This window comes from Photinus pyralis, unplaced genomic scaffold, assembly GCF_008802855.1.
Source record: "Photinus pyralis isolate 1611_PpyrPB1 unplaced genomic scaffold, Ppyr1.3 Ppyr1.4_LG8, whole genome shotgun sequence".
NCBI classification, from domain to species: domain Eukaryota; kingdom Metazoa; phylum Arthropoda; class Insecta; order Coleoptera; family Lampyridae; genus Photinus; species Photinus pyralis.
In genome coordinates, this window is record NW_022170819.1 from 26,197,282 (window position 1) to 26,224,513 (window position 27,232).

At 34.7% G+C, this 27,232-nt stretch overlaps 2 protein-coding genes across 2 annotated transcripts; one reads left to right on the forward strand and one right to left on the reverse strand.

Moving 5' to 3' along the window:
- Positions 1–65: 65 nt before the first annotated feature.
- On the reverse strand, positions 66–9,544 carry LOC116178493. Its single transcript, XM_031498000.1, has 8 exons — positions 9,406–9,544; positions 8,814–9,360; positions 8,709–8,769; positions 8,400–8,662; positions 801–1,005; positions 669–751; positions 528–619; positions 66–206 (listed from the first exon to the last, which is right to left on the reverse strand). The coding sequence occupies exons 1-8, from the start codon at positions 9,440–9,442 to the stop codon at positions 172–174; spliced, it is 1,323 nt and encodes a 440-aa protein (XP_031353860.1). The 5' UTR covers positions 9,443–9,544; the 3' UTR covers positions 66–171.
- Positions 9,500–11,442, forward strand: LOC116178495 (galactokinase-like). Its single transcript, XM_031498002.1, has 7 exons — positions 9,500–9,781; positions 10,031–10,208; positions 10,257–10,407; positions 10,452–10,577; positions 10,638–10,819; positions 10,871–11,145; positions 11,194–11,442. The coding sequence occupies exons 1-7, from the start codon at positions 9,620–9,622 to the stop codon at positions 11,326–11,328; spliced, it is 1,209 nt and encodes a 402-aa protein (XP_031353862.1). The 5' UTR covers positions 9,500–9,619; the 3' UTR covers positions 11,329–11,442.
- The last annotated feature ends 15,790 nt before the right edge of the window (positions 11,443–27,232 follow it).

A 27,232-nucleotide genomic window follows, 5' to 3' on the forward strand; every position in this document is an offset into this window, starting at 1 on the left:
CGTCTGGTCTGGTCTGGTCCACATATTTCTTTGTATATGATGATTAGGTATCACAATACTGATTTGTACCCCCCGCTAGTTTTAAAAGAATTGTATATATGTAAGTATGTCTAGGTATAGGTATATAAATAAAACTGGATCATTTCTTCGGAATTGCTTGATAGATGTGTGTTATACTGCAAAATGTGTTCGCTGAAAGCCTTGTCCTGGAAAGATCAAAGCGTTAACAAATAAAAAAGCACGTTCTTAAGGACAATTCCTTAGATATTTGATGTATAGTCAACTGGGCTGCTCAGAATATGAACTCTGGACGAAATAGCATAACTATCAGGTATATCAAATCATTGCCTTGTATATTTAAGAATAGAACATAGGAGATTTGTATGTTCAGTGTTAAAATTTACGCACGTAGTAAACTACTACCAATAACGTGATGCATAGGCACTACAGTAGACTAAATACAAAACTTTTTTGCCCAACATGAACCCAACCCCAAAGTCAGCAAAGGAATCCGTAATGATTCTTACCTATACTTTGCAAAATGGTATACGCAAATTCAAAATTCTTCACGTGAAAAACGTAGCAGATAAACTCGTTCGCGTTACTGCAGTTCTCGTTCCTGAAGGCCAATACTTTAGCGAGTAATTCCCTAAAGTCAAAATACCTACCCTGCAATGTACGCAAAGTAATACGGTAAATGGGAAACTGATCCGCACGACGAAATTTCCATGTAGGAATGTTTTAAAATCACCTGCAAAAAGTTTCATGAATGTACTTAGACCCATAAAAGATCGACTTACATTGGAAGATTGCGAATCGACAACTTTCACGCCAATTTCGCCAACCTCAAAATATATAGGCTTCCTCACCACTTTGTGCTTTGAATCGGAACTGTCGGTCTTCTTGTAAGGGGACAGCAATAAACGTACGGCCTTGTCGATCTGTTTTACGTCGCCCAGTTTACCTGTGTGGACCAATCCGAAAAATGTCGCCTTAAATCCAGCGCTGAAAGTCAATTTTGTACTTTACGATTGGGCCAGAATCTATTGTTGCGAAGAAACACCCGACAAATTGGAACTTGGCTACCATTTACCCAATTTTGCAATCGCATGCACAAGGATATTCAAAGGTAAGTTCCCAGATTGAAATGGCTGTAGTTTCTGAGCAATCCCTTATTGTATAGTATGGAGGTCATCTTATTCTTGTTTGATCTTTTTATAATAAAACCCCGACATTTGTATTTTTTATGATCTTAAAAATGAGTAAAACAAATATCCTTTAAATTTGGAAAATTTGATTTGGTGCCCTGATTCGAAGTTATTGGCGTTGTTTTGTTTTTTGAAAAATCTTCCGCATTTTAAAAGGATTATTGAATAAAACAAAAATTTTCAAAACTATCTTTCAGCTCTCTAAAACATTTGTGTTTACAATTATTTTCAATTTTTTCGAATAATAAAAGCGAACAAATCAAAAATTAAAAAACACACATTTTGATCGCCACCCCATCGGTTTTCGGAAGTAACAAAGCACTATCTACTACAACATTTCTCCAAAACATTTTCTTTCAATCTGTCTTACGAAGGGGGGTCATTTTGAATATCGAAATTAAAAGAGTGTTTATGACAAATGTTATAGTATATGGTGTAGGGATTTTATAAATGTTTCGCATTAAAAAAAGTAAAATACACGGTGCCCGTAAGACAAGCTAAGGAGAAAGAAACTAAGCCAATAAATTTTTGCAATGTGTATATAATGGCACAGTGTAATTTTTTCCTTTTGACAGACATTTTGAACGTTTACGTTAGTTAAAATTATTGTTTCTTATATTATTTAATTTATATTTCTCTTATTTAAAGTTTTAAACTTAGAAACTTACCTATATTGAGTGTTAATATTAATTCTCGAATTTAGTCGATTTCTTTAAGCCCCGCCCCCATACCTTTGTTATTATTAAAGATAATTGATTTTGGAAACTCTCTTAGAGCACCTTTTTATGTAGAAATCCATACCGATGCATAATTTTTATACAGGGTGTATAAGAGCATAAACTTTCGTCGCATAAACAAACCAAACACCCAGTACAAAAACTGGTGTATCGCTATGGATTCTACATGAAAAGGTGCTATAAGAAAGATTTTGCCAAAATACATTTTTCTTTAATAACAATTTGGTGAATTAAACGCAATGAAATTAAGCATTGCAAGCACAATCACACGAAAGCCGTAAATTGCGCGAAAGGCTTAAGCTTAAAGATGCTAAATCAAAAACCCCTAAATTTCGTATTGTTTTTTTCTCAATGAATTTCGTTTCATCAGATGGTCTTTTTGGAATAACTGACTGATGACATTTTGCCTTGATGAAATTTTCACTGAGGTTTTGATGGTTGAAGGGTAAAATCAACAGTTAAAGTAGAAAAATAACTCCCAGAAAAGTAAATTTACTGTTTTAAAAAATATATGGATTGAAAAAAACCAATAAAATAAAAAAAAGACATTTTTAGATACCTATAATAGTTATTTTTGGTGTATCAGTATCACAGTTTATCCCAATTGGTATCATCCTGGTTATCCCCCTCACGTCCCTAACAATATCTTGAGCTTTACCCTGGTGGTTTTCATTATCTTCTGCAAGCTGAACTGCATGTGTTAACTCATTGGTGCAAACGCCCCTTCTGCATAAGTAAAATATGGTGCAACGCAAGAGTGCACTTTTACAGCCACATCCTTTAGTTTTGCACGGAATCGTGGTTTCAGAAGAACACTTAATCAGTTTCCATGTGTAACGTTCTGCTCGAATTTTCCTCTGTAGAATTCGTGCAGTAGAGGGTTTATATTTGAAGGATCAGGATCAAGTAAATGTTTCCAAATACGCGTTTTTTAAGTGAGCACGTTTAACATTCGCGGACTCGGTAAAAGCGGTGGTGACAGCACCCCGCACAAGAGTTTTTTCTTCACATTGTCGAGATAAAAATTAATTAATTTTATCTCTCATCGTATTCTAATGAATAAAGGTCTCGACAAAAAGAATTAATTTCTACCAACCATAATCCTCCTCCTCGACCTCTTATCGTGATCGGGTATATTCCCTTATACTTCAAGAACGGATTGTCCGAAGAGGGTACTTACAAAGGGCGATTCAGACATCTGCAAGGAATATATTCATTGGTGGTCAAATCAAAAGCTATTTCTGTTAAAAAAAATGCGCTTTATCTGCACAACAGTTGTGCACAATTTATACTTGTTTAGTAAAAAGCGCAGACAAAATTCCTTCCTTTGTGCAAGCCTCGACACCATAACGAACCAAATAGCGACAAAAGTAGAACAATAGCTGTTAAAATAAAGAACTAGTAACCGCACAGATTACTATACCTAAAAAGAGTCAGGGAATTTGACCAAATTTTAAGAACCGAAAGAAAAGGATACCGAAGTTAAATAGGTATAAATAAGTAGGTATATAAATGTAAAGAAGACATCAAATTTTAGGAAAAGATGTAAAAATAAAGAAAGCATGGAAAGAACACTTAGAAAGAGGCCTAAAAACGAAAGAATTATGATCATGAAAACGAATGTCACTCGGAAAAGGAAAGCCTTTAAGCAACATTGAAGAACCCGAAAAAGAAATATAGAGGAAAACATAAAAAACAAAGTAAAAGTATGGACTACAGACTATCATCATATAAATTTTGTGCGCTATATTTTAAAGTAAGAATTGAAAAGGTGACTGAAAACCAAGCTGATTTTCGAAAAGGAATATGCATATCGAATCAAATTTTTATGGTGGAAGTCTTAACAGGGGCGAACTGGCCCGGGGGGGGGGGGGGCGATTGCCACCTGGCCTGTAGATCATAATGGCCCGTTGGAAATTTATAAGTATGTGCTGTATTTAGTTTCTTGCACTATTAATAAATTATTAACACGTTTCTCTAATTGGGGTTGATGTTAGGTTGTTAAAAAATTCTGTTTTAATTGAAGTGTTTTACAATTAATTTATCATTTTTTGTCGTAGCATGAAAGTGCTGAAATACAATGATAGGCGACGCATCCCGTGTGGATTGAATATTTTGTTATCTTTAATTATCAGCTGCAATTTAAAAAAAAAACTGTATGGTAATTGATTTTCGAGAAAGGAGTACTTTAAAATGTTTTTGTGGTGCACCTCAGGGCTTTAAGTCGAGTAGGTATGCTTCAAAACAGCCTTGGGTACTATTCGTGGAATAATTACACTGACCACAAAATAAACAATAAGTAATAATAATTTAGCGCATTTTTTAAGAATTAAAAAATGTGCTATTCTTTGCGTTTTGTCCGTCTGTCCCTCCGTACGTATCTAAAGGGGGGCCCCGCTCATGAATTATTTCCTGCGATGCGGTTTTTAAAAGTAAAACGTGCATAACTTTTGCATGCGACATCAACGCAACCCTTGATGTCAGATTTTGCATAGGCATGCCTACTTTAGTGGTACCTACCAAGTAAAACTTTTGAAAATGGGGGGAACACACGTTCTACCCTTCATGGTATTCTAATGAAAGGTCTCATCGGAATGAAATGGTTTCTACAAACTAGAACTTTATTCATGCAAGACTTCTTTTCGAGAGTGGAGTGTAGAAATTGATGTTATCGTTCATGTTACTTTAACGAAAGGTTTCAACGAATGGAATCAATTTCTATCAATCATAGTCCCCCTTCTTGGCCCCTTATCGTTTAATAAGCTTTTGATTGTTATTAAGTAGGTACGTGTTACTTCACGTAAATTTGTTGGACATTAAAATAACGCGCTTGTCTTATTCAATTTTGAACGTTACTTTAACGTTTGTGTGTTTACTGGGTACAGACAGACCGACATCATAGAGATCTTATTTGATTCGGATTACTTGCGCTTCAAAACGTGTATTTCGGTAAAGAAAAGTAGGGGGTCAGTTTTTACCCCAATGCCAATACCTCCCTTACTAACGCGCGGGTGGTCAAAAATCAAAAATATTGCTGTGGTTTTAACGGTTACCTGTCTCGCTTATTTAAAAAAAATCAGAAACGTTTAACGTAGCTTCAACCTCGCCTCGCTTATTTCAGGAACTTAGGACATTGCTTTAGGACTTGGGTACGCCAAAAAAAAACTGCACTTTTTGATTGGAATATGCCACTTTCTGTGGTAATAGTTAACACCAAAAGGCAATTTTTGAGATAGGGAGCCACTCAAAAATCCGTGCAGGAAACCAAAATGGTGGCCGCCAAAATGGCGCCATTAGCCGCAATATATTTTTTTGTATCTCTGCTCCTAATAGTCCGATTTTAATTTTCTTTTTTTTTTTATCGAAAGCTCTGGTGACGAGGAAACTTTTTTGCTATATAACATTTATCTCTAAAACTCAAGAATTTAGCACAATTGTAAAAAAGTGTTTTCTTTACGAATTTGAATCACAAGTAAGCTCAACCCGATTTTTATGTGTAACTTGTCCACGTCAAATGTTAATATGTAAGGATTTGTATTATTCAGCACAATATTCTGACTCTTAAGGTCTGATGATGAATCGGTCTATACGATTCGAAATCTCGAGTCGATTAGGTAAAGAAATATTAAAATTCAATTATTTGAAAAATTTAGTTTTATTGTATCAATTTGTATCGACAAATAATTCACTACGTCAAGAAAATAGTGGTTGCTATTTAAAAACAGTATGCTCCCTTTGACCGTGCAGAAGTATGCTACTGACCCCAAATTGAATGTACGTGAATTGGTAGCAAACTTGTTATAATTATGGATGTCATAACTGATAAAAAGCTTCTTTAAACAATGTTTTGAAGATAAAATTTTCACCCTGTATAAAAAGCATATCCGGACGGTTAGCCTCGCGGTTAGCATTGCGAAAAAAACCAATAAGATTTACAAAAATAATCCTTTTGTTAAGGGATACCCGGGGATACCTATAAAAAATATCAAAATGTATAGGCTGCCCTCGAGAACACCCTATATACCTAAAAATACGTTTTAGGCTTCCCCTCAGGCTTCTCGTACCAACAAACCGTTACCATTAATCTCAACCATTGAGGCTCTATCGTCCGTTTACAGAAGGTGGATTCCCTGTATTAATAAAAATGATTCAACTTATATGAATAGGTACCTATCTAAAACTTGGAAATCATAATATTCCGTTAATATTCTTAAAGAACATCCGAGAGAAAACCCTCGAAAAAACCCATGATCTGATAAATAAGCACTCCAAATTCCACATTCGTCGTAGCTTAAACCAACTAGTTAAATAAAATACCTAGGATAAGTAAAAGCGAGAGTAAGAGTTAAAGTTGATATATTGAGTGTTTCTTACTTTAAAATCAGAGTGTATTTTCTGTTTTTCAGAGAAAAAAATTGACGAGGCTATCCTTTCAATTTTCACAATGCTTGATCTCGTGCCTGATGAAACAAATATTGCGTATTTTTTCAAAAAAGAAAACATGGCGGATTGACATTTTCCGAACTTGCAGGGTAGATACAAGGAGTTTTGGGGTGGAATCGATTGAATTTCTAAACGATGGCCAGTTTTGTCGAAAAGACCGCGATATTGCACAATTAAGAGCTTACTTGTGATTCAAATTCGTAAAAAAAACACTTTTTTAAAATTGTGCTAAATCCTTAAGTTTTAGAGATAAATGTTATATAGCAAAAAAGTTTCCTCGTCACAAGAGCTTTCAATAAAAAAAAAAGAAAATTAAAATCGGACTATTAGGAGCAGAGATACAAAAAAATATATTGCGGCTAATGGCGCCATTTTGACGGCCACCATTTTGGTTTCCTGCACGGATTTTCGAGTGGCTCCCTATCTCAAAAGTTGCCTTTTGGTATTAACTATTACCACAGAAAGTGGCATATTCCAATCAAAAAGTGCAGTATTTTCCCCATTCTAGCCATGTACCCGACGCACTACTTTGATCCCCGACTGGTCGGCCTGCCTCATTATTTGAAAAAAAAAATCAGAAATTTTCTTCGACTACGGTACTGCGCACTTAAAACGCATAGGTAATTAATAGTTTTCAACTCCTTTTTGTCACTGCAAAACTATTAACATAATATGCTATTAGTTAGTCAAAGACATATTGATGATTTTTCCGTTCAAATGCGCTTTAAAAAGATCGCGAATCCCAAGGCCGGCTTTAGGCGTAAGCGGTGTAACCCGTCGCTTACGCCGCAGACAACAAGAGGCGCAAAAAGTACTCATGTTTAATGACTGACAGACCACAGACGCAAAAAAAATCCTTAACTACTTCTACAGTTTTCAAGATGTAGTTCGTTCTTTTTGCATTCGGTAGCTAATAACTCTTGACACCTCAACCAAGAAGAATCTTGACGATTAATGTGCGCATGGGCAAACTGCGCGATGTCAATTTTCTTATTTATGGAGATTATTTCTTTAAAATTTTAACCACAGATGCATACACAAGCATATCGCATATTGTAAAAAACAAACGTGCGCATGCGCAAACTACGCAATCTTAAGTTTCTTATTTATATGAATATTTATGCCATAACTTATTTTCCTTTGTACACACAAACAGTCCGTTGTATGACCTGTTCGGAAGTACTGATGAATTCATGGAAAATGCGCTCAAGTTACTCGCCTTAAGGCGAAAACTTTTTTCATTTTTAAAAACGTGCTTGCCAAAAGTTCCCATTATTCAGGCTTTAGAGAGGCGGGCAGAGGCGCAAATTTTAGTGCTTCCTTACACGTAACTTTTGCCTTGAACCGGCCCTGGCGATTCCCCATGTAGCGTCCCCGTGACATACGAGATAACTATTGTAGTTGAAACGTGACGTGACGAATGAGATGAATTTACTCCCGTGCAAAACGTAGTCAGACCGAGCTTATTGTAACAAATTTTTTTTTTTTTTACTAAATATGATTATTATTATTATTATTATTACTTGTGAAAAACAACCAATGGAAAGCAGCCCAACAATATAATTGAAACAGGTTGCCATAGAAGATATACTAGGACATGGACTCATTCAGCTTTTACTAATATTGGATCAACAGACTGAAATCTCAAAAGCTGGTACTTCGAAGCATGTGCTACACAAAAAATTCAAATCTGTACAAGAATACAAGCCACAGAGTGCAGTTTACAAAGCCACTACCACTAGAAAAGAAAGCAATTCCAAAATAAAATAAAAAGCATACTGAAGCATTTTTTATTATTGATAATGTTTGGAGTTCTTTTAAGAAGTGAATGTCAAAAAAAGTAGAAAACACTTTAACAAACACAAGTGAGCAAAAGTATGGAAAAAGTAATGACCAAAATGAAACAAATTCAATCAGCGATTTTTGTGTTACTACAACTAACTACTTTTTCATGGGCAGGCAGGCAGTTTGAAATATCTCAAAAATAATGCACAACAAAATAACTGCACACCTTGTGGACTTTGATTCCCAATTTAACTCCGGTCGAATAAAATTCTTGCTTCTTAAAGCCACTGGATCGATATGCACTTGTTTCAATAAGGCCAGAATTGGCTTAAATATCTCATTGGCACCACTACTTCTCGCCTTAACAATTGTAACATTCACTGGCTGTCCCTTGCAGCTTTTCAAAATGGCATTCAGCTTCCCTTTCGTGGCAGAGCAGATGTGTACTCCGCTTAAATTATCTAACAAATCGCCCACTTCAATTCTACCCTGAAACGTTCACGATAGAAAAGGTGCGACAATCGTAACAGCTTACATTTTCCGCTATCACGCTATTCGATTGTATGTCGATGATAACAGCCTTCTCGTTGGCAAAACTACAACAGAATACCTAGAATGATTCACGGAAAAGTCGACATACCTAATACTGATTCCCAGCTGTGTACACGGCACCAGCTCAAGTTTTACAATTTCGGGTAGCTCCCAAGTCACATCGAGGAATGATATGTTCGATAGATCAAGTTTAAAATTAATCTGGCTACACTGGCGAAAGAGCGAAAGAAGTATTTCGGTTAGAATTTCGTCACCTAACACTGAATTTTGTTTGTAAATGCCGCACTTGTGGTTTTTTAGTAGGTATTCTACAGGGACGTGCAACGCTTTACGCGAGAGAAGGTTACGGATTAGTAAACGTAACCGGCCCACTCTTGTTAGAATATGTTGATAATGTGCTGTGTGCTCCACCGAGTTTACGTAAGCGAATGTAATGCTACTGTCTCCGCACACAGCGGCCTTCTCAAGCCAAGACCATGCGTCTGTCGCCTTGATGAATCCGAATGTTGTAGACACTGACGATAGTGCAGAATTGAACACCTTCTCTACGTTTTCACAGAGACTGATAAGATTCACATTTGTATCGGATATGTAGCCGAGTTCTTCGACGTCCTGGATAAGTTTCAATATAATCCCTGCAATTAAACGTGTACTTAACCTCTAAATCATAGCATTTTTACATTTAATATTCTTAATGAGCGGATCACTGACTGACATTGTTTATCTGTATTATTTGTTTATAAGATAATTTGTTATCATTGAGGTTATAAATAAGTGAAGATGCGATGGGGAGCATTCAATTAAACAGAGTGATAATCGCCACAATTAGTGAACTACAGGCAGTGGTGGCGGACGTATTTTTTCAAGGGCGTCGTGATATCAAATTAGCGAGCAATGGCCGAAGAAATTCCCTCGATCGAATCGCTCGTGAAGGCGGCAACGGAAGTTTATCAACAGGAATTCAACAGCAGCCCCGACGTTTCTGTCTGCGCCCCGGGACGAGTGAATTTAATTGGGGAGCATACTGATTACAACGATGGACTTGTTTTACCAATGGTAAGTAGGTAATTGTTTTAATTTCAAAGAAAAAAATTCAGTGAGTGAATTATGAAAATTTTTCCAAAAACGCTTAGCTTGTATAATCAGCTTGGAAACTTATCTCAGGAAATATATTTTATACATACAATCTCGATAACGGTAGATTAGAAAAAAACGTGTTTATTGCACTAGCAAAAGAATTCAAAGTCAGAGCGAGGTCACTTTAGATGCTGTCGCTGGAGTACACTATGCGTCTTTTTTTAACAGGCCTTACCGTTGGTTACGGTCATAGTCGGTAGCAAAATTTCTGGCTATTACTCCGTCGCCTTAACGACAAACGAGGATGTTGATACACCTAAAAGAGTTGTCATAGAAATGCCCGATAAACGCGCTTTGATGTCCCGTTGTGCACCCGGTAAACCAAAATGGGCGAATTACGTTAAGGGTAAACCATGTACCGTCTGGTTGCAGATTAACATGTCACATATTTCAGGAGTAATCGTCAACTACAAAGGTGAAGCTCCTACCTTTCAGGCCGTGATCATCTCCAGCGTACCAACAGGTGGTGGTCTGTCCAGTAGTGCCGCTTTAGAGGTGGCTACCTACACATTTTTAGACGCACTAAATGGTGTCAATGATATCCTGTAACTAGTACTACCCTTAACAGCGATTAACAATTTCATTGTAGACCCAAGGATAAGGCTCTGGCGTGCCAGAAGGCCGAAAACGGCTTTGTTGGAATGCCTTGTGGCATTATGGACCAATTCATCTCGGTGATGGGAAAAGAAGGCAATGCGCTTCTTATAGACTGTAGGTGAGAATACCTTCCAACCACCTCTTCTTTGATGAAAGCTGAAGAACAAAACCATTTCAGGACAATGGTGCCAACTTTAATCCCGCTATCAAATCCCGATATTGTAATCGTTATAATAAATTCAAATGTAAAACACGAACTAACAGGAAGCGAATATTCCACCCGCAAAGAGCAGTGCATTGCGGCCTCGAAATTATTAAATAAGTTCAGTTTGAGGGACGTAACTGACGAGGGTGTTGAATGTAACCTTCCGGCGTCATCGTGAGAACAAATCGCTATAGTTGGCCTTACAGATCTCGAAACCCTAAACGCTGACGAGGATGTAATCAAACGCGCGAAGCACGTCGTCGGGGAAATACGTCGGACGAGAATGGCGGCGGAGGCGCTCAAGGAGGGAAATTACAAACAGTTCGGAAGACTGATGATTGAAAGTCACAATTCGCTAAGGGACGACTATGAGGTGTCCTGTCCCGAACTGGATTCTTTGGTCGAACTTGCTTTGAAAGTGGACGGCGTTTTGGGGAGTCGCATGACTGGGGGTGGTTTCGGAGGGTGTACTGTGACGATGGTAAGTTACTATGTATTAACGTCCCAATTTAATTTACTGTAATTTAAGGTTCTTGAGCGGGCTGTTGCTAAGCTGATAACTTACATCAAGAACAACTACGAGAAAAATGCAACGTTTTACATTTGTAAACCATGCAATGGTGCGCAAATCTTGCAGCTAAAACCACAGGGCCACTACTATTGAAGCTGCAGTTGTCTGATTTTTATACTCGTTAGTACCTACATGGTACAAGTTGGGATAAATTTTGTCATATTATAGTTACTTGACCTGCACAGTTTAATAAAGGAATTATTATTATTTTGTGTTATGGCTAATCTATAAGCTAACTGTTTTTTGTATTATATACGTCCACATTTACCTGAAACGTGACATTTTAAAAAAAAGCGGCTCAAGAAGATTGAAAAATACTATTAAGTCTTATAAAATAATGATAGGTAATGTTGAAGATATCCCGTACAGAACTATCACTGTAACGTAACTCTGAAATAATGAAGTAACTGAAAGCCTAACCCTATCTTTCAAGAAAGTATAGGGGTTGTGGTCTTGAACACAATACCAAACTATACAGGGTGTTTTTTTGGGAGCTTTAGTTAAACGTTTCTGGGAAAGTAAAATACGTAGGTTTTTGAAAATTTGTACTTAGGAGTTACTCTGAAGGCCGAATCTATGTAAAATATTTTCAAAATGTCCGCACTTCCGGAAACACCGGAAGTAGATAGTAATTCCGTTATTTTAAATGGCAACCCCTATTTTTTATTGCATTTTTGGATTCTACGTGAAATTTCAGTTCTTTTGATACCCATATGTCGATATCTGCCATTTATGGTTTTTAAGTTATTTTGACTTTAAGAAAAAAAATGGCGGATGCAGATGGTACCTTGATAATTGATTACTTGAAAAAGGTTATAGTCATGGCAACCCATTTTTATCAGTGCATAGAGAATGAATAGGGCTTTCTTTTAGTGTACTTAAAAAAAAGTTAAGTTGCGTACAACCGCACCTATGGAGATCCAAATTTAAGAAACTTCAAAGTTTATAAACTCAGTTTTTTTAAATGGAATGACCATGTTCTTAATATTGTATGAGATAGAGAATCGAAATTGGCTATTTTGATAGAACATGTTCCTATAGCTATCTTTAACAGTTTCTGATTTATTCCCATTTCATTGAATTGATCTCGGAATTGATGCCATTTTTTTCGCATTTTCTTTTTAGTAGTTGGCCATGATTTTATAACAATCCAATTTTAAACAAATCAAGGAATGGATTCTTTAATACCATTGATTCTAGTTCTAGTCTAAAGAATTCATTAATAAATAACTCGTTTATTAAGGATATAGGACGGAAAATTTTTGAAAAATCTAAACAGAGTCGTTCAACTGAATTTCTTAAACAACTTATAAGTCTGGAAATTAAGAGAGGTAATGCGATATCTGTTCTAGCAACAATTCCATACCAAAAATGTTTCAACGAAGTTTTTTATATTTTGCATTGAATTTATTTTGTTAATCTCGCATTTGCAATTCAATTCATTTTCTTAAATATTCTTTTGTAGAGCTTTGTATCACTTGTGCTTCAACGGTTTGTAGTGCATTAGGGGTACAAAATTTCCAAAATTCATACAATTTCGTTCCAGTTTTCGAATGAATGTACGGAAAACACGCGCAGCGATTCTGTCCATTTCACCATAAATAACAATTAAATTCCAAAATAGGTGAAACCACTGCGAGTCATTTTTCGACTTTTGAAAAACTTATGTTAACCTATAACAGTGGGTGATGGATTAGTGTCACTAGATTTGTTTAAAATTCAATTGTTATAGAATCATGGCCGACTACTAAAATGAAAATCCGAAAAAAATAGTGTCAATTCAATAAAATAGGAATAAGTCAGAAACTGTAGTAGATAGCTATAGGAACATGTATTGTCAAAATATGCCCATTTCGATTCTCTATCTCATGGAATAGTAAGAACATGGTCATTCCATTAAAAAAAACTGAGTTGTTAGTCTTTGAAGTTTCATAAATTTGGATATCCATAGGGGCGGTCGTACGCAACTTAACTTTTTTTTAAGTTCACTAAAAGAAAGCCCTATTCATTCTCTATACACTGATAAAAATAGGTTGCCATGACCACAACCGTTTTCAAGTAATCAATTATCAAGGTACCATCTGCATCCGCCATTTTTTTCTTAAAGTCAAAAGAACTTAAAAACCATAAATGGTAGATATCGTCATATGGGTATCAAAAGAAGTGAAATTTCACGTAGGATCCAAAAATGCAATAAAAAATAGGGGTTGCCATTTAAAATAACGAAGTTACTATCTACTTCCGGCGTTTCCGGAAGTGCGGCCATTTTGAAAATATTTTACATCGATTCGGCCTTCAGAGTAACTGCTAAGTAATAAGTACAAATTTTCAAAAACCTACCTATTTTACTTTCCCGCAGAAACTTTTAACTAAAGCTCCCAAAAAAACACCCTGTATAGCCTTGGATCACAAAGGGCAACTAGATTCACGATCACAACGACTATCGTGATGGCAATAGTCAATATCCGGTTATGGTCAACAGCTTCAACGATCTGCAACAGTGACAGTGATCATTTACAGCAATCGACGCGTCATGTTGAGCTTGAAAATGTCTCACACGACAATGTTATCTGTTGACCATCCTAATACCTATCGGTAATCAGCTCTGCGATGTATTACAAACTGTCGAAAATCTTATACTAAAAATAAGGCACCGTTAAATTTAGCGCTGTATAATCACTATTACCATTATAAGTCACCTACACACAAGACCGCAATAACTCTTTTTGGTTTTTTTACCCACATAAGGGTAAATTGCTTTCTTGATTTTAAAAACCTGTCAATTTTATAATCATTTTTTTAATAAACACCTTTATATAAGATACCATGTAGGTATTTTCATAATTCAAAAATTCTAACAGCTAAGGATCAAATCCAAAGATTCCTTGGAAAACGGAGTTTATGGTCAACTTCTTTGAGAAAACATACATAAATACGAGTCTTTTCCTTGTGTTCCGAAGATTTTCGAGCTAACTGCAATGGACCAATCGCAAAGAAAGCTTTAAAATAATTAAGTTTCATTTGCGATCTCCTACCTACCTATGCGCACTAATGTTCTCCGGTTCTCTTCAATATTGAACATATAAAAACTAAGAAAAGAAATAGGCTCCTATTAGGAGATGACTTGATTGTTTGCGTATCAAAAATAGAACCAGCCACGTCTCAGCAAATTATTGAAAAATAAACAGGCACAACCTTCGCAATCAATTGTAATTTTTCATTGTAGTGTAGAACCTATAAACAATTGAATTTTTCTTTTAGTCGCGACCCCTCGAATAGGGCCTCGAGACCTTCAGGGAGGTCGCGACCCACAAGTTGAAAAACACTGGTTTACACTAATAGTGGAAACTGATTTAAAAAAAAATGGCCAATCTGCGTTCACAACAGCAACTCTGTTCAATAAAGAACACACAGGCATTGAATAAACTTAATTTGTTATTCAATGACGCAGGTAGGTAAGCATGTTCATCATTCATTCGTCAAAGATTTAATAAAAAAAATTCGAGAGACTGGATCGGTAGCAAACAACAGAATTTATACATTGTTACCGAACATAGCACCAAATTCAAAAATGTGGTTAATTTGATTAGGAGTGGAGAAGGATCCAAGCACGTGTGAGGATGGACCAGAAGCCACCAGGGGATGCTACCCATCAAATCAATAAAAGAACCTGCGTCACAAAGTCTTTTAAAATTTATATCTTCCAAACATCGCAATTCCCTGGATCACGCTGTATAGTTGCAAAAAGCAAACTTGAAGTGTTTTGCTTTGTACGTACAGCCCTTGTGTGGGAAAGTCTTAACGTTCTCCATCTATGAGTATGATGGCAAGAAAAAGGTCAACTCTCTGAAGTCTCTCCAAAAAATTAAAGGTGTACAAAGGTTTAGGTTTGTTCATTACATTTATGTTATTACGTACCTACATAATTTAATTTGGTTTTGACGACGAATTAGACATACATAAAAGCCGTTTTGTTATCTTATGATTTTTCTCCTCTGTCGTTAGCAATAAAATAGGAAATGTTGTGATACTTTTATTTGAGTAGTATCTAGATACAGATACCGATACATTTGAAAAATTGTATCTACGAGTAGATACATTTTTAGATGCATTAGTTTCAATGTATCTAGATATAGATACCTACCTATATTTTGTATCTAAATAGCATTATTAGTAAAAAAAAAAGAAGTCTAGAAGGCCCTGGAAGCGAATTTTTAAAATAATTACATCTAAAAGCGAGCTTTTAAGTGTGTGTAAAATGGTGATAAGAATTTTAAAACTCAAATTCAAATTACCATTCGATTGTTGGGGGAGCATCTAAATTAAATACATAATAAATGGGGTGGTAAACGTTAGATAATTCGATACGCATTCTGTTTTCAGCACTGTTCTTACTTTTAAAATCCGATCAGTAATTCCAGAGAAAACTCGATTTAGGATTTGCAGAACCAACGTCGTAACAGTAAAAATTATTCGAAATTACAGAAAAAAATTGGTTATCACTTTATTAATGTTAGAAATGACCACCAGTCCACCACCAACTTCCATACAATAATAAACATTTAGTTGAAAATGGCGTCGTATGTTTTGTAACATTTACTGGGGTAATCTGACTGCATTCGTATACGATGCGTTGTCGTAACTCTTTTAAAGATTCAGGTTGCATTGAATAAATTTTAGATTTCAAATGGTCCCACAATAAAAAAGTATAAATTCTTGTGCAGATAAAGCGCATTTTTTTTAACCGAAATAGCTTTTGTTTTGACATCAGCAATAGATGTATTTCTTGCAGGCGTCTCATTCGCCCTTTGTGAGTACTCTCTTCCGACAATCCGTTCTTGAGGTATAAGGGAATATACCCGATCACGATAAGAGGTCGAGGAGGAGTACTGTGGTTGATAGAAATTAATTCCTTTCGTTGAGACCTTTCATTAGAGTACCATGAAGGATAAAACTATAGTTCCACGCGCTCATCGTGTTCCATTGTTGGTTATCGTTGGATCGATAAGATCTTTTAACAATGCTATATGCGAAAGAGTAAATTATGTTGAATTAACTGTTAAAAATTATTGGTAGTGCTGTTTGAAATTGAATTCAATGGAAGACAGTAAACCACTATTTTTAAAAATTTTCTATGAAAAAAGATTGACAGTAAACGTACCTAGTTTGTGCTAATTTTCACTGTGTACAGTATATGATTTTCAATTTGTTTATCATAAAAATCATGGTGAAGTAAATACACATTAGTGTTACTTTTTATCACGATTTATACTATGCATTTCCATGGCGTTTAGTCCTATCTACGAAGAGTAGCATCAATTTGTGAGTGACAGTAAATCGCGAATGTCAATTATATTATTCAATTATGTGTTATTAAGGACCACTATACAAAAAAATTTCGTGTACAACACATTTTGAAAGTGCCTTTTTTTCATGAATTTGCTTAATTAACTCGGACTTCGCTCTCAATCAAACTGCAAATTCATGACAAAAAGTATCACTTTCAAACTGTGTTGTACAAATAACTATTTGCCCCCCCCCTCCCCATAGTTTGTTCCTACACCTCTGTACTTCCTCCTCCAGATTTCTAAAACCTTTTTAGTTTTTCATTCTATCAAGATTCTTCCGGAACTTTGTTTAGGAACGTATCAAATACTAGCCCCATTTTTTTGCCAGACACAAAGTCGGAATACGCGACTTAATGTGTGTTGGATGCACATTGGCGACTTAGTCCAGGAACTATAGAGAAGGTGACTGTTGGACAGAGATGTGTACAGCAAATTTTTGTTTTGGGTGTTTCCTTAATCATATATATATAGATCAATTTTACCAAAGGTGCGTGCTTTCTACTAAGGGGAGATTTTTTAAAAAATTGCCGCCATTATCCGCCAAAATGAGTTCAACAAAATCCATATATCTTTTAAGCTAATCGCTCTAGCAAATAATTTTAAAGGACAAACGTCCAACCAATCCTAGAATTGTGGACTCCGAGAAGAAGAAGATTATTATCGTGTTAAGCGAACACATCTGACGTACTTTGTAGTAGATATTTTCACACCTTGTTTCTGAAAATTGAAAATTCAGAACATCAGAACCACTATTCGCAATTACCTGATAACGCAACACTGATAAAAACCCAATATAGGTAAGCTTTAACCCCCCTCCCCTCCCTTATCTATCTATCTAGCGCTCAATTCAACTGTCAGGTACAGTATCACTCTGGGTCTCTTTATTTTAACCACCCGGTATCATCTGAAGGTACTTATTAGTTATTGACTTTTGTTGAGTACCCACATTCCGATTTTATCTTGGATTTTGTAAGAAAATTACAGTTTCTAGTTCTCACTTCAAGATAGTGCACCACTTCAGTGTACAATATTTGTCTGGGTTTGTTCTCCAATTTTTCAGAAGTTTTGATTCGTTAACTTCGTGTTAAATACTAGGCATCGGATACAGAATTTCATCATGAGCAAAAAAAGCAATGATTTGGTCCTCTATGTTTTCCATGGAAATTTCAATTTTTCTACATAGGTACTAATTTGTATGTACCAATTCCAACAGCAATATTGTTAATTACAATTTATTATACGTACTCAATTGAATCTATAATAATAATCTCATTCTGAATTCTGCTAATTGTAAAAGGCTGTAGCAAAATTCCATTGCGATTTCCTTACTTTTCTTTAAAATGCGTGATTAATTTTTACTCTTTTTTAAATCAATAAATTTGCCATTAATTATGAACCCTCCAGCGGGGCGGAATTCATACAGGTATTATGGTAATGCCATCTCTTTCGTGGTAGATTGTAAAAATCGGCTTGATTTTAATTTAAGAAGCATTAAAGAATACATACATGCACATATAAATGGATATTCCTTTAATCTCCATCCATTGCCAATATATTGAAAGAATTTGGTCTTCGCATGGGTAGAAAAATATGTACCTATTTTCTGTTTCAGCGATCGGTCACTCAAGTAGCACACAATCGTGTTTATTACGTGCGAAATTGGTTAAAAACGTTTTCTTTCCGTTGGGGATAGGGATGGGCGATAACTGTTTTCACCTATCGATAAGTATCGGGTACTTACCTATCGATATATTTTACTTATCGATATGCCGATAATTATCGAAATATCGATGGTTATCGATAACTATCGAAATATCGATAACTATCGATATGTCGATAGTTATCGATATATCGATAGTTATCGATATATCGATTTTTTTAGCTCTACCTATTGTTATTCGATATATCGATAACTATCGATACCTATCGATATATCGAAAAAAATTCCCATGCCTAGTTGGGGACACTTTTCGTGCGCCGGAAAACGTTTTTATTACGTTATTTTATAGCACATGTTAAATTGACATTTTAATAGGTTTGAATGAGTAGGCTAAGCTGTTCTTTAACCGTAAGGATAGATAAAGTGAAACAAATGATTGTGCATTCTAATGACATCTGTGATTCTTATTTTAAATGCACGATATAAAATGACGGTCAGAACATGACAATTCTCTTTCTATGGAAACGATCGCGACGGCAGAACCTAAGCTTGCTATTTTTGACGTCTCTAAATTAAATTCACAATTGTCAGAAGCTTTACAATGATTTATATTGCTTCTGCTTCAAATAAAGTTTTGTATTATACACGACGATAAAGGGAAACTAGCCATCTCGTGAAAGTTAATCACTCAATGGTTAAAATATCCCTTTATCGTCTTGTATAATAAATAACTAAAATCCATTTGGCAACCATGTTTTCAATTTTATTCCAGTTCAAGAGGAAAATTAAGAGAAAACTATATTATTGCTCAAAATAATTTGGGGAACCGATAATTGCTCATCAAGTTTTTGCATTGGAATCCTTTTGAGGCATCGTGTAAGTTGGCAGCTGGTATACACATATCTCGTTAAAACTTTTTTTGGTATACCTAGTTCATATTTTTTAGCATACTCTACAACCCCTTCGTACAACCATCAGGAAAGTTAACGAATGAGCTTCAAAATAATTCTTTTATAAGTAAGTTTCACATAAATAGGTATCTTTGATTGTCTACATTAATAATTATTTAAAGCTGTTCAAATGTCATGTAGTTTTGTTATCCGTATGTCTAACTAAAAAGCACGTTCATTTGAAATATACACCTACACTAATAATGCGGATATTTACTTCAGTACAGGAAGTGTTCTAGGGAAAACCACAGATATACGTTTATATCTGTGGGAAAACTAAGTATTCAGGATAATTAAAATGGAGGTTATTTTAAGACTAACACGTTTAAAACAATTGTTATTTATAGATACTGCACTTTTAAATTGCAAAAGCGTCATACAGAAAACTGTTTAGAAGCGTTTTGGTCTTATAATGAACCATCTTTTTAATTTTGCACAATATTATTGGTTCCTCCTAGGACACCCTGTATTGCATATTCCATAGCCCTGAATATGGGGGAGGGCGAGAAGGGGCTCGCATAAGCAATAAACATGGTGTCAAAATACGTAAAAAGAAGTTTAATTTAACGTGTAGATTGAGTAATAATTTCATTTTAAAAGCGTTAAAATGTATACGCTTAATGTTTCTTCTTGCAATGAAGAATGAGAAAAATCTCAAAAAATACGTTTTCAATTATGTTTATTTTGACATCAACAAAACATTTTCGTTACTCTAAAATATATATATAACTTGATTTTTAATCAAATTGCACCAACATGGCCGGCCGCATTAAACGATTCGTTTAATTATTCATCTTAGCAATGGACATAAATTACGTACTGCTCGCTTATATAGTCCAGATTTTGTGTTAATAGTCGCGACTTTGATGACCGGGACCGGGATGAACTTCGATAACTCGCCCAATTTTCCAGTGCGCGAGAGGTGTATTATTTTCTTTAATTAACACGATAGTCCCTGGTTTGACATTATCTTATGCTGTTTTCCATTTCGTACGAAATTGGAGATCTCCAAGGTAGTCCCTTGATCAGTGATTCCAAAATTGTTGTTGTAACTTTGATAAATACTGCCACCTGGATAATCTATTAACGGGAATCTCCACGAAGTCAGTATTCGGTATGGCCGTAAGTCGACGACCAATAAGGAAATGAAAAGGAGTTAGTACTTGAGTCATTAGGAGAAGAAGAAAGCGGGTAAAGAGGGCGCGAGATAAGTAAACATTATCTATTTCAACAATTACTGTTTAATACTCTTCATATGTAAGTAATGCATCGACTAAAACCCATTTTAGATGAAATTTAGTTGATTTACGCCTGCTTCTGCTAGGCCGTTGAAATGTGGTGAAAAAGCTGGGGAAAAATGCCACTTAATCCCTTCATAAATTAATGACTTTTTAACTTGATCTGCATTTTTGTTAAGAAATTCAAACATGGTTTTTAAGTCATTATTTGCTCCTATAAAATTACTACCATTGTCACTGAATATGTTATATGGTTTTCCTCTTCTAGATGCAAATCTTCTAAATGCAGCTAAAAATGCGTATGCGTTAGTAGAGAGATCAGACACTAATTCGAGATGACAGGCCTTAGTAGAAAAACATACAAATATATGCTTTCGTTATTTTGCACCCTCGTCCTTGTCTATCTTTTAATTTAATTGGACCGTAATAATCAACCGCACAATTGATAAATGGTGGTGACGGAGTGACTCTAAACTTTGGCAACTGTGCCATTATAGGAGCAAAAGAATTTGCTGCGTGTCTACGACAAATCACGCAATTTTTTATTACTGTTTTTGCAGTCATACGCGCAGACAATGGCCAAACTCTTTCTCTTATAATAGCAATGAGAGAATTAGGGCCGCTATGTAAATTCTTTATGTTTTCATATTTAAACAAAAGTTTAGTAAAGTAATGTGATCGAGGGAGTACAATTGGATGTTTTTTCTCATATGCAAGTAAAGCTTTACTGAGTCGACCTCTAAGTTTTATCAAGCCATCATTACCTATCGAGAAAAGGCGGTAATGAATTTAATTTACTACGCTTAGGACATTCCTTTCCCGACAAAAGGGCTCTTGGTACTCATTGGGAAAACTTTCTTGTTGAATTACCTTTACGATTTTATTAAAATTAATGAAAGATGTCCAGTATTAATTTTAGAAGAATTCCGACTATTATTGATAAATCTTAAAACTCAACACATTACTGATACTAGTTTATTAAAATTCGAAAATTTTGAAATTAAATTACTTATTTGGTTTTGAAGTTGCACTATTGTTAATATTATAGGTTTTGGAGTTTTTAACTCAGGTATAGGTCAATATTATTGTCAATGCATTCTGAAAAATACTCCGTGGTACTTACATAACCTTTCTGGACCAACTATTACATATTATTTCCTGTGGAGATACCTAAACCACGAGATATTAAATCCGCAGGATTATGGTTTGTTGATACATATTTCCACGAATATGAATTAGTTAACTCCAATATTTGGTAAATACGATTCGCAACAAATGTTTTTATTACGTTAAGTGGAGTAGGTAGGTACCTACTTATCCATCTTAAAACAACAGTAGAATCGGTCCACAAAATGCAATTATCAAATTGAATTCGAGACGATTTGAGTACTTTATTTACTAATTCTAAAAGTAATTATACTGCACCACAAAGCTCAAGTTTGGGTATTGTTAATTCTTTAACTGGGGCAACTCTGGACTTTGCTGCAAGTAAATGAATTTGCACATTTCCAAATTTGTCTGCTGATCTTATATACCAACAACCACCTTATGCTAAACGACTAGCATCGCAAAAACCATGCACATCATTTATAATTGAATTCGGTAACCGTGTACAGCGTGGTACTTTCAGATTATTTAATATTTGCAAATTCTCGTTGAATTCTTTCCATTGAATATATAATTCATGTGGTAAGGGTTCATCCTAAGATAATTTAAATTGCCACAAATTTCGCATAAAAATGTTTGTTTTACATATTACGGGTGCAATTAGTCCTAATGGATCAAAGAGTTGAGCGATGTATGATAATACATTTCTTTTAGTCAGTGTATTTGGAATTAGGGTTGTATCAATTTTAAAACATAGTGGATCCTGGTAATGTAACCAAGGTAATCCAAGAGTTTTTAATATGTTAGAAGAACTATCTGAAACTGTTAGATGTTCAATACTTTTATATAACGAATTACTAATACTTTGAATTATTTCGGAGCTATTAGATGTCCACTTATACGTAACGGCATTTTTGCAGATTGTAATATGTTATAAATGTCCTTTGATGTTTGAATTAATTCTTGGACAGAATCACATCCGGTTAATAAATCATCTACGTAGAAATCTTGAAGTATAGCTATGGAAGCTTTCGGAAAAATTGCTTGTGACTCTAATCCAAGTTGATGCAAACACCGTATTGCTAAAAAAGGTGCGCTTGATGTTCCATAAGTAATTGTATTTAGTTTATAAGTTTTAATATTATCTTTTGGATCTTCTCTCCAGAAAACTAATTGAAATTGCCTATCTTTATCATCAACAAGTATCTGCCTGTACATTTTTTCTATGTCTGCACTTACAACAAATAAATTCTGTCGAAAACGAATCAAAATTGAAAATAAATCTGATTGAATAGTCGATCCAACCATTTGTAAATCATTTAGTGACTTACCAGATGAAGTTGGTGCAGATGCGTTAAAAACGACACGCAGTTTTGTTGTTAAACTTGATTCACGAGTTATTCCATGATGTGGCATATAATTTGGAGTAAAAGGTTCCGACGTAAGTAGTGTCATATCTCATATATGACCTAATTGAATATATTCTTGCATAAATTCATTATACTTCTTTTTTTAGATTAAGATTTCTATTGAACCTTCTTTCTAAACATTGAAACATTTTTAATGCATAATTTTTCGAGTTTCCTAAATGTTGTGTTGTACAATCCTTAAAGGGAATTCGTACAATAAATTGTCCTGAAGTATCACGTTTGTACGTAGATTTAAAATGATCTTCGCACAATGTTTCTTCTTTTGACCATATACACAAATATTGGGCACCGAGTCCAACTCCCAAAATTTTGCAAGTTGTTCTTGTAATATAAACTTTTCTGAAACCTTCACTACATTACACGCAATAGTTTGATCATTTTCTTTTGAATTTATTGATCCTGAAATAATCCATCCTAAAGAAGTACTGCAGTATAATAGGTTTATTAAAACCTAAAGAAATTTGACCTATGCACGCAATAAATGAAAAAAAAAAAAGATGCGCCGATTAATAAATCTACATCTTGCGGTTCGTAATAATTTGGATCCGCTAGCTCTACATGATTAGGTATTTTTAAAGAATTGTTTATTAATCTATCAGGTAATCGTCCTGTAATCTTAGGCGTAATTAAACAAGAAATTGTTGTAATAAACGAATTAATTCGCGATTTATTTTGTATATTGCTCACTGAATTATTAATTCCTATCACAGATATTCTTGTTGCAATTTATGATTGACATAATTTATTAAACATACTCTTAGTAATAAAGCATGATTGTGATCCTGAGTCCAACAAAGCTCTACAAGCAAAGATATTACCTTGGGCACTCATCCCAATATGTACTACCACAGTTGAAAGTAAAATATTAGAATGATTGCAATTACTGCTAATAGTCATACTTATTTCTTCAAAATCAGATACTTCATCATTTTCCTGAAATTCTGAAATACCTATGTCCCACATTTACTGGAGTCACTTCTTCGAAATGTAACAGTGTATGATGACGTTTATGGTGATTTTAAATATTGAAATTTCTGCACATTAGAAAGATTTGAGTTACTATCTATAATTGCTGAAAAGCTGTCACGAAACTCCAACCACATATTCATGTCACCATTAAACTTTGGTAGCGTTAATTCTGGCAATTTAACATACAGTGACATTGGCATATTTACAGAGGTTGACGGCAAGACATTTTTGCTTTTGCTTTAGAAACTGCTGAATAAAATAAAGTTTCAAATTCATTAAGCTCTTCAACATTATTTGTAGAAGTCGACCCTAGTTCTTTTAGCTGAAGATGAATATATGAGGAAATTTCTCAAGTATATTTTCAATTTTATCGATACGTAGTTTAGGCTCAGATTTATTGAAATCGTCTACATCATTAATGTATGATGAAAAGGCATTAAGCTTGTTATAAAGAAATTCTCGTTTTACTGAAAGGGATTTTACATATGCTTTATTTTTATTTGACATTACTGGTCAAAATAAAATTCAGTGCGTTATGAATTATTTCAAAGCAAATTAGAATGATCACTCTTACCTCGCAACAGAAATTCAGAATTTGTGGAAAAGATATTTGGTCGTTGACACTATTAGGTGATCCGCAAATGGACAGATATTGGCTACCGATTGAATATTGTTGGTACGAATCGAAGAATTGGCGATTCACGTTGTTTATTGCTTCGGTAGAATTGATTCTACGTAAAGCATGAGGTCGCTTTTTGCTCGGGCGCCAAGTGTTTCTTCTTGCAATTAAGAATGAGAAAAATCTCAAAAAATACGTTTTCAATTATGTTTATTTTGGAAACAACAAAACAAAACTTTTTCGTTACTCTAAAATATATAACTTGATTTTTAATCAAATTGCACCAACACTTACAACCTTGGTATTATTGTCGTGAATATCACGTTCACAAAAAGTAGCAATATTACCAATATTTTCACGTAAGGAGAGCCAGAAATACTAAACTTTTAATTCCGTAGCGTCGCTCACGCTTTTTTAACGATATAAACGTGTTTGGCAAAAAAATACGTTTTGTGCTACTTGAGCAGACGAATTACAGAACTCATACCTGTACTTATTGTTTTTAATTGACTAATAAATAGCTAATTTGTTTATTATGTATTATCTAATACTCTTTCACCTCCACTGCAAATACATAAATATTTGCATAATGGTAAAATTTATGCAGTGGATATGAACAAATTTATATGTCCTATGGAAAATGCATCTGATAACAATGGGTGTACCTGTACGTATGGATATTCAATGGCTATTTATAGCAGATCTTTTCATGACAATTATAGGTCACGTCCATTGGAGGTACGCTGCACCTCCATAAGGTTACATATTTATGAACATTTATAGAACGTTACTCCTACATCAATATTTGGTCTACGATACATTTGTACTACTTAGGTATTATTGCAAGTAATGATGGTGATATTCCTCCTCACTGTCATAGACTTTAAATTGTTGGGCACATACGCTGCGGATGCTGAATGGAACCGCAGCTAGGTAAAAATCAATAAACAACAGAATAAAACACATGCTGAAAGCAGTAGGTATGCGAAAGTTTGTGGGAGAAACAGAAATAAAACCATATTAATATCTAATGGATTGGAATAAAAAGAACTGGTACGATTGTATTTAAAATATTGCATGGTATATTGTAAGTATATTGATTAACTTTGAATTGCAAGATAAGTATTACTTTAGAACTACAGTTTAGTACACAATTCCTTAATTAAAAAGCTACTCCTACTCCCCTTTCTGTCGCATTCTTAGTTGGAACAATATAAATGCTTTCAAATTAGGGTCAGAGATATTTCTGTCAATGTCTTGAAGAGCGTGCTCGCCCCCGTCTTGGTAATATTCGCTCAGCTTATCTGCGTAGTCGATCCATACACAATTATGACATCCCGACATGCAGCAAGTAGTTGGCACTTCAGGTAGCTGCTTGACCTTTGCCTCATTAGACTTATCGTTTTGGTCTGTAATGCTTTTAGAAGCATAAATTACGTTTAATTTCTGACGAGTTTTGCCTGTTACGTAAGCACTTATACTGCAATTTCATGTTTTATTAATGTACTTACAATGACGCAAAATCGCTATCATAACTCACTCGCGATTATTTAACAAAGTGTGGTTAGGTTTGTCAATCAGTAAGTACCAACCGACAAATTTGGCGGGAAAAACTGCATATTATATTCGTACATTGACTACGGGGATTCAAAATGGACTCGGCTGGCTATGCTAAAATAATACTTTTACAAGTATAAATTGCGTTTAAATCATATATTTAAACCACGATTAGATTAATCAATAATAACTACCAACCGAAAATTCTAGAAGTAGCTGTATTGTGTGTTGCCTATACTAACACATTGATTAGTCACAGATTAAGATAACCGTAATCCGAATGCTTCCGACTAATTCAAAATTCCCACTCTTCTCTTTTGAATACAAACTTAGGCCAGTCAGTAGTCAGTGTTTACCGCTATTTCGAACGAATGAATTGTATAACATGATTCTGGATCGAAAACTTCGCTTTTAAACGTCATGTTTGCAACAGAAACTTTTCGTTTTATAATAATTTATTTAATTTATTAATCGCAATGACGTGTTCGCATGCTTTATTGGTATTTATTTTTGTAACCGCGCGAGTTGATTGTTTTAATTTGGAGAATAGAGATCCCATTGTAAAACGTGGAGTTGCTGATACTTATTTTGGATTTAGCGTTGCTCTTCATAAGTCTGAAATTAGTTCGGATATAAAGCATAGTTGGTAAGTATTTTTCCCCTTCGCTTGTTTACGCATAAAATGCCTATTTTCGAATGTGACGTAATTCGATAGCGAAGATCAACAAGTACTTTCAGGTGAGTTCCGCGAAAAATGAATAACTTTTGTAAGAAAAGTAGCTTGACTCACTCTACGAATATGATTTTTTTGGAATCTGGCTCCAATGGTGGTCTTATTCATTTAAATCTAATTTAAAGAGAAAATTATTAGGAAGGATTGGATCTTTAATCATCCAGAAGCGCCAATCATTGTTTGCCGCAAGCGGCTTGAATATTGGCCAATTACCTACAAGGATACGATATTCTTAGAACTTTCAACTTTGTTTGAAAATTAACAATTTCTGAGATTATTCGTACTAGCTAAATTTTTTTATCAAAAAGTAGATAACTATACTTAGATAAATGGGTCATCTTTAGATTACCAAATCAATGTTTCTTTACATAAGGACATCGGCAAAC

Bases quoted from the DNA above. Each gene is read 5' to 3' on its own strand.
- LOC116178493 (XM_031498000.1), bottom strand. From the start codon at position 9,442: ATGTCAGTCAGTGATCCGCTCATTAAGAATATTAAAT. The intron at 8,770-8,813 runs GTATGTCGACTT...ATTCTGTTGTAG, and splicing joins CAGCTGGGAATCAGTATTAG to TTTTGCCAACGAGAAGGCTG. The intron at 1,006-8,399 runs GTGTGCAGTTAT...ATTGACTTTCAG, and splicing joins TGGGAATCAAAGTCCACAAG to CGCTGGATTTAAGGCGACAT.
- LOC116178495 (XM_031498002.1), top strand. From the start codon at position 9,620: ATGGCCGAAGAAATTCCCTCGATCGAATCGCTCGTGAAGGCGGCAACG. The intron at 9,782-10,030 runs GTAAGTAGGTAA...TTTTTTTAACAG, and splicing joins ATGGACTTGTTTTACCAATG to GCCTTACCGTTGGTTACGGT. The intron at 11,146-11,193 runs GTAAGTTACTAT...CTGTAATTTAAG, and splicing joins GAGGGTGTACTGTGACGATG to GTTCTTGAGCGGGCTGTTGC.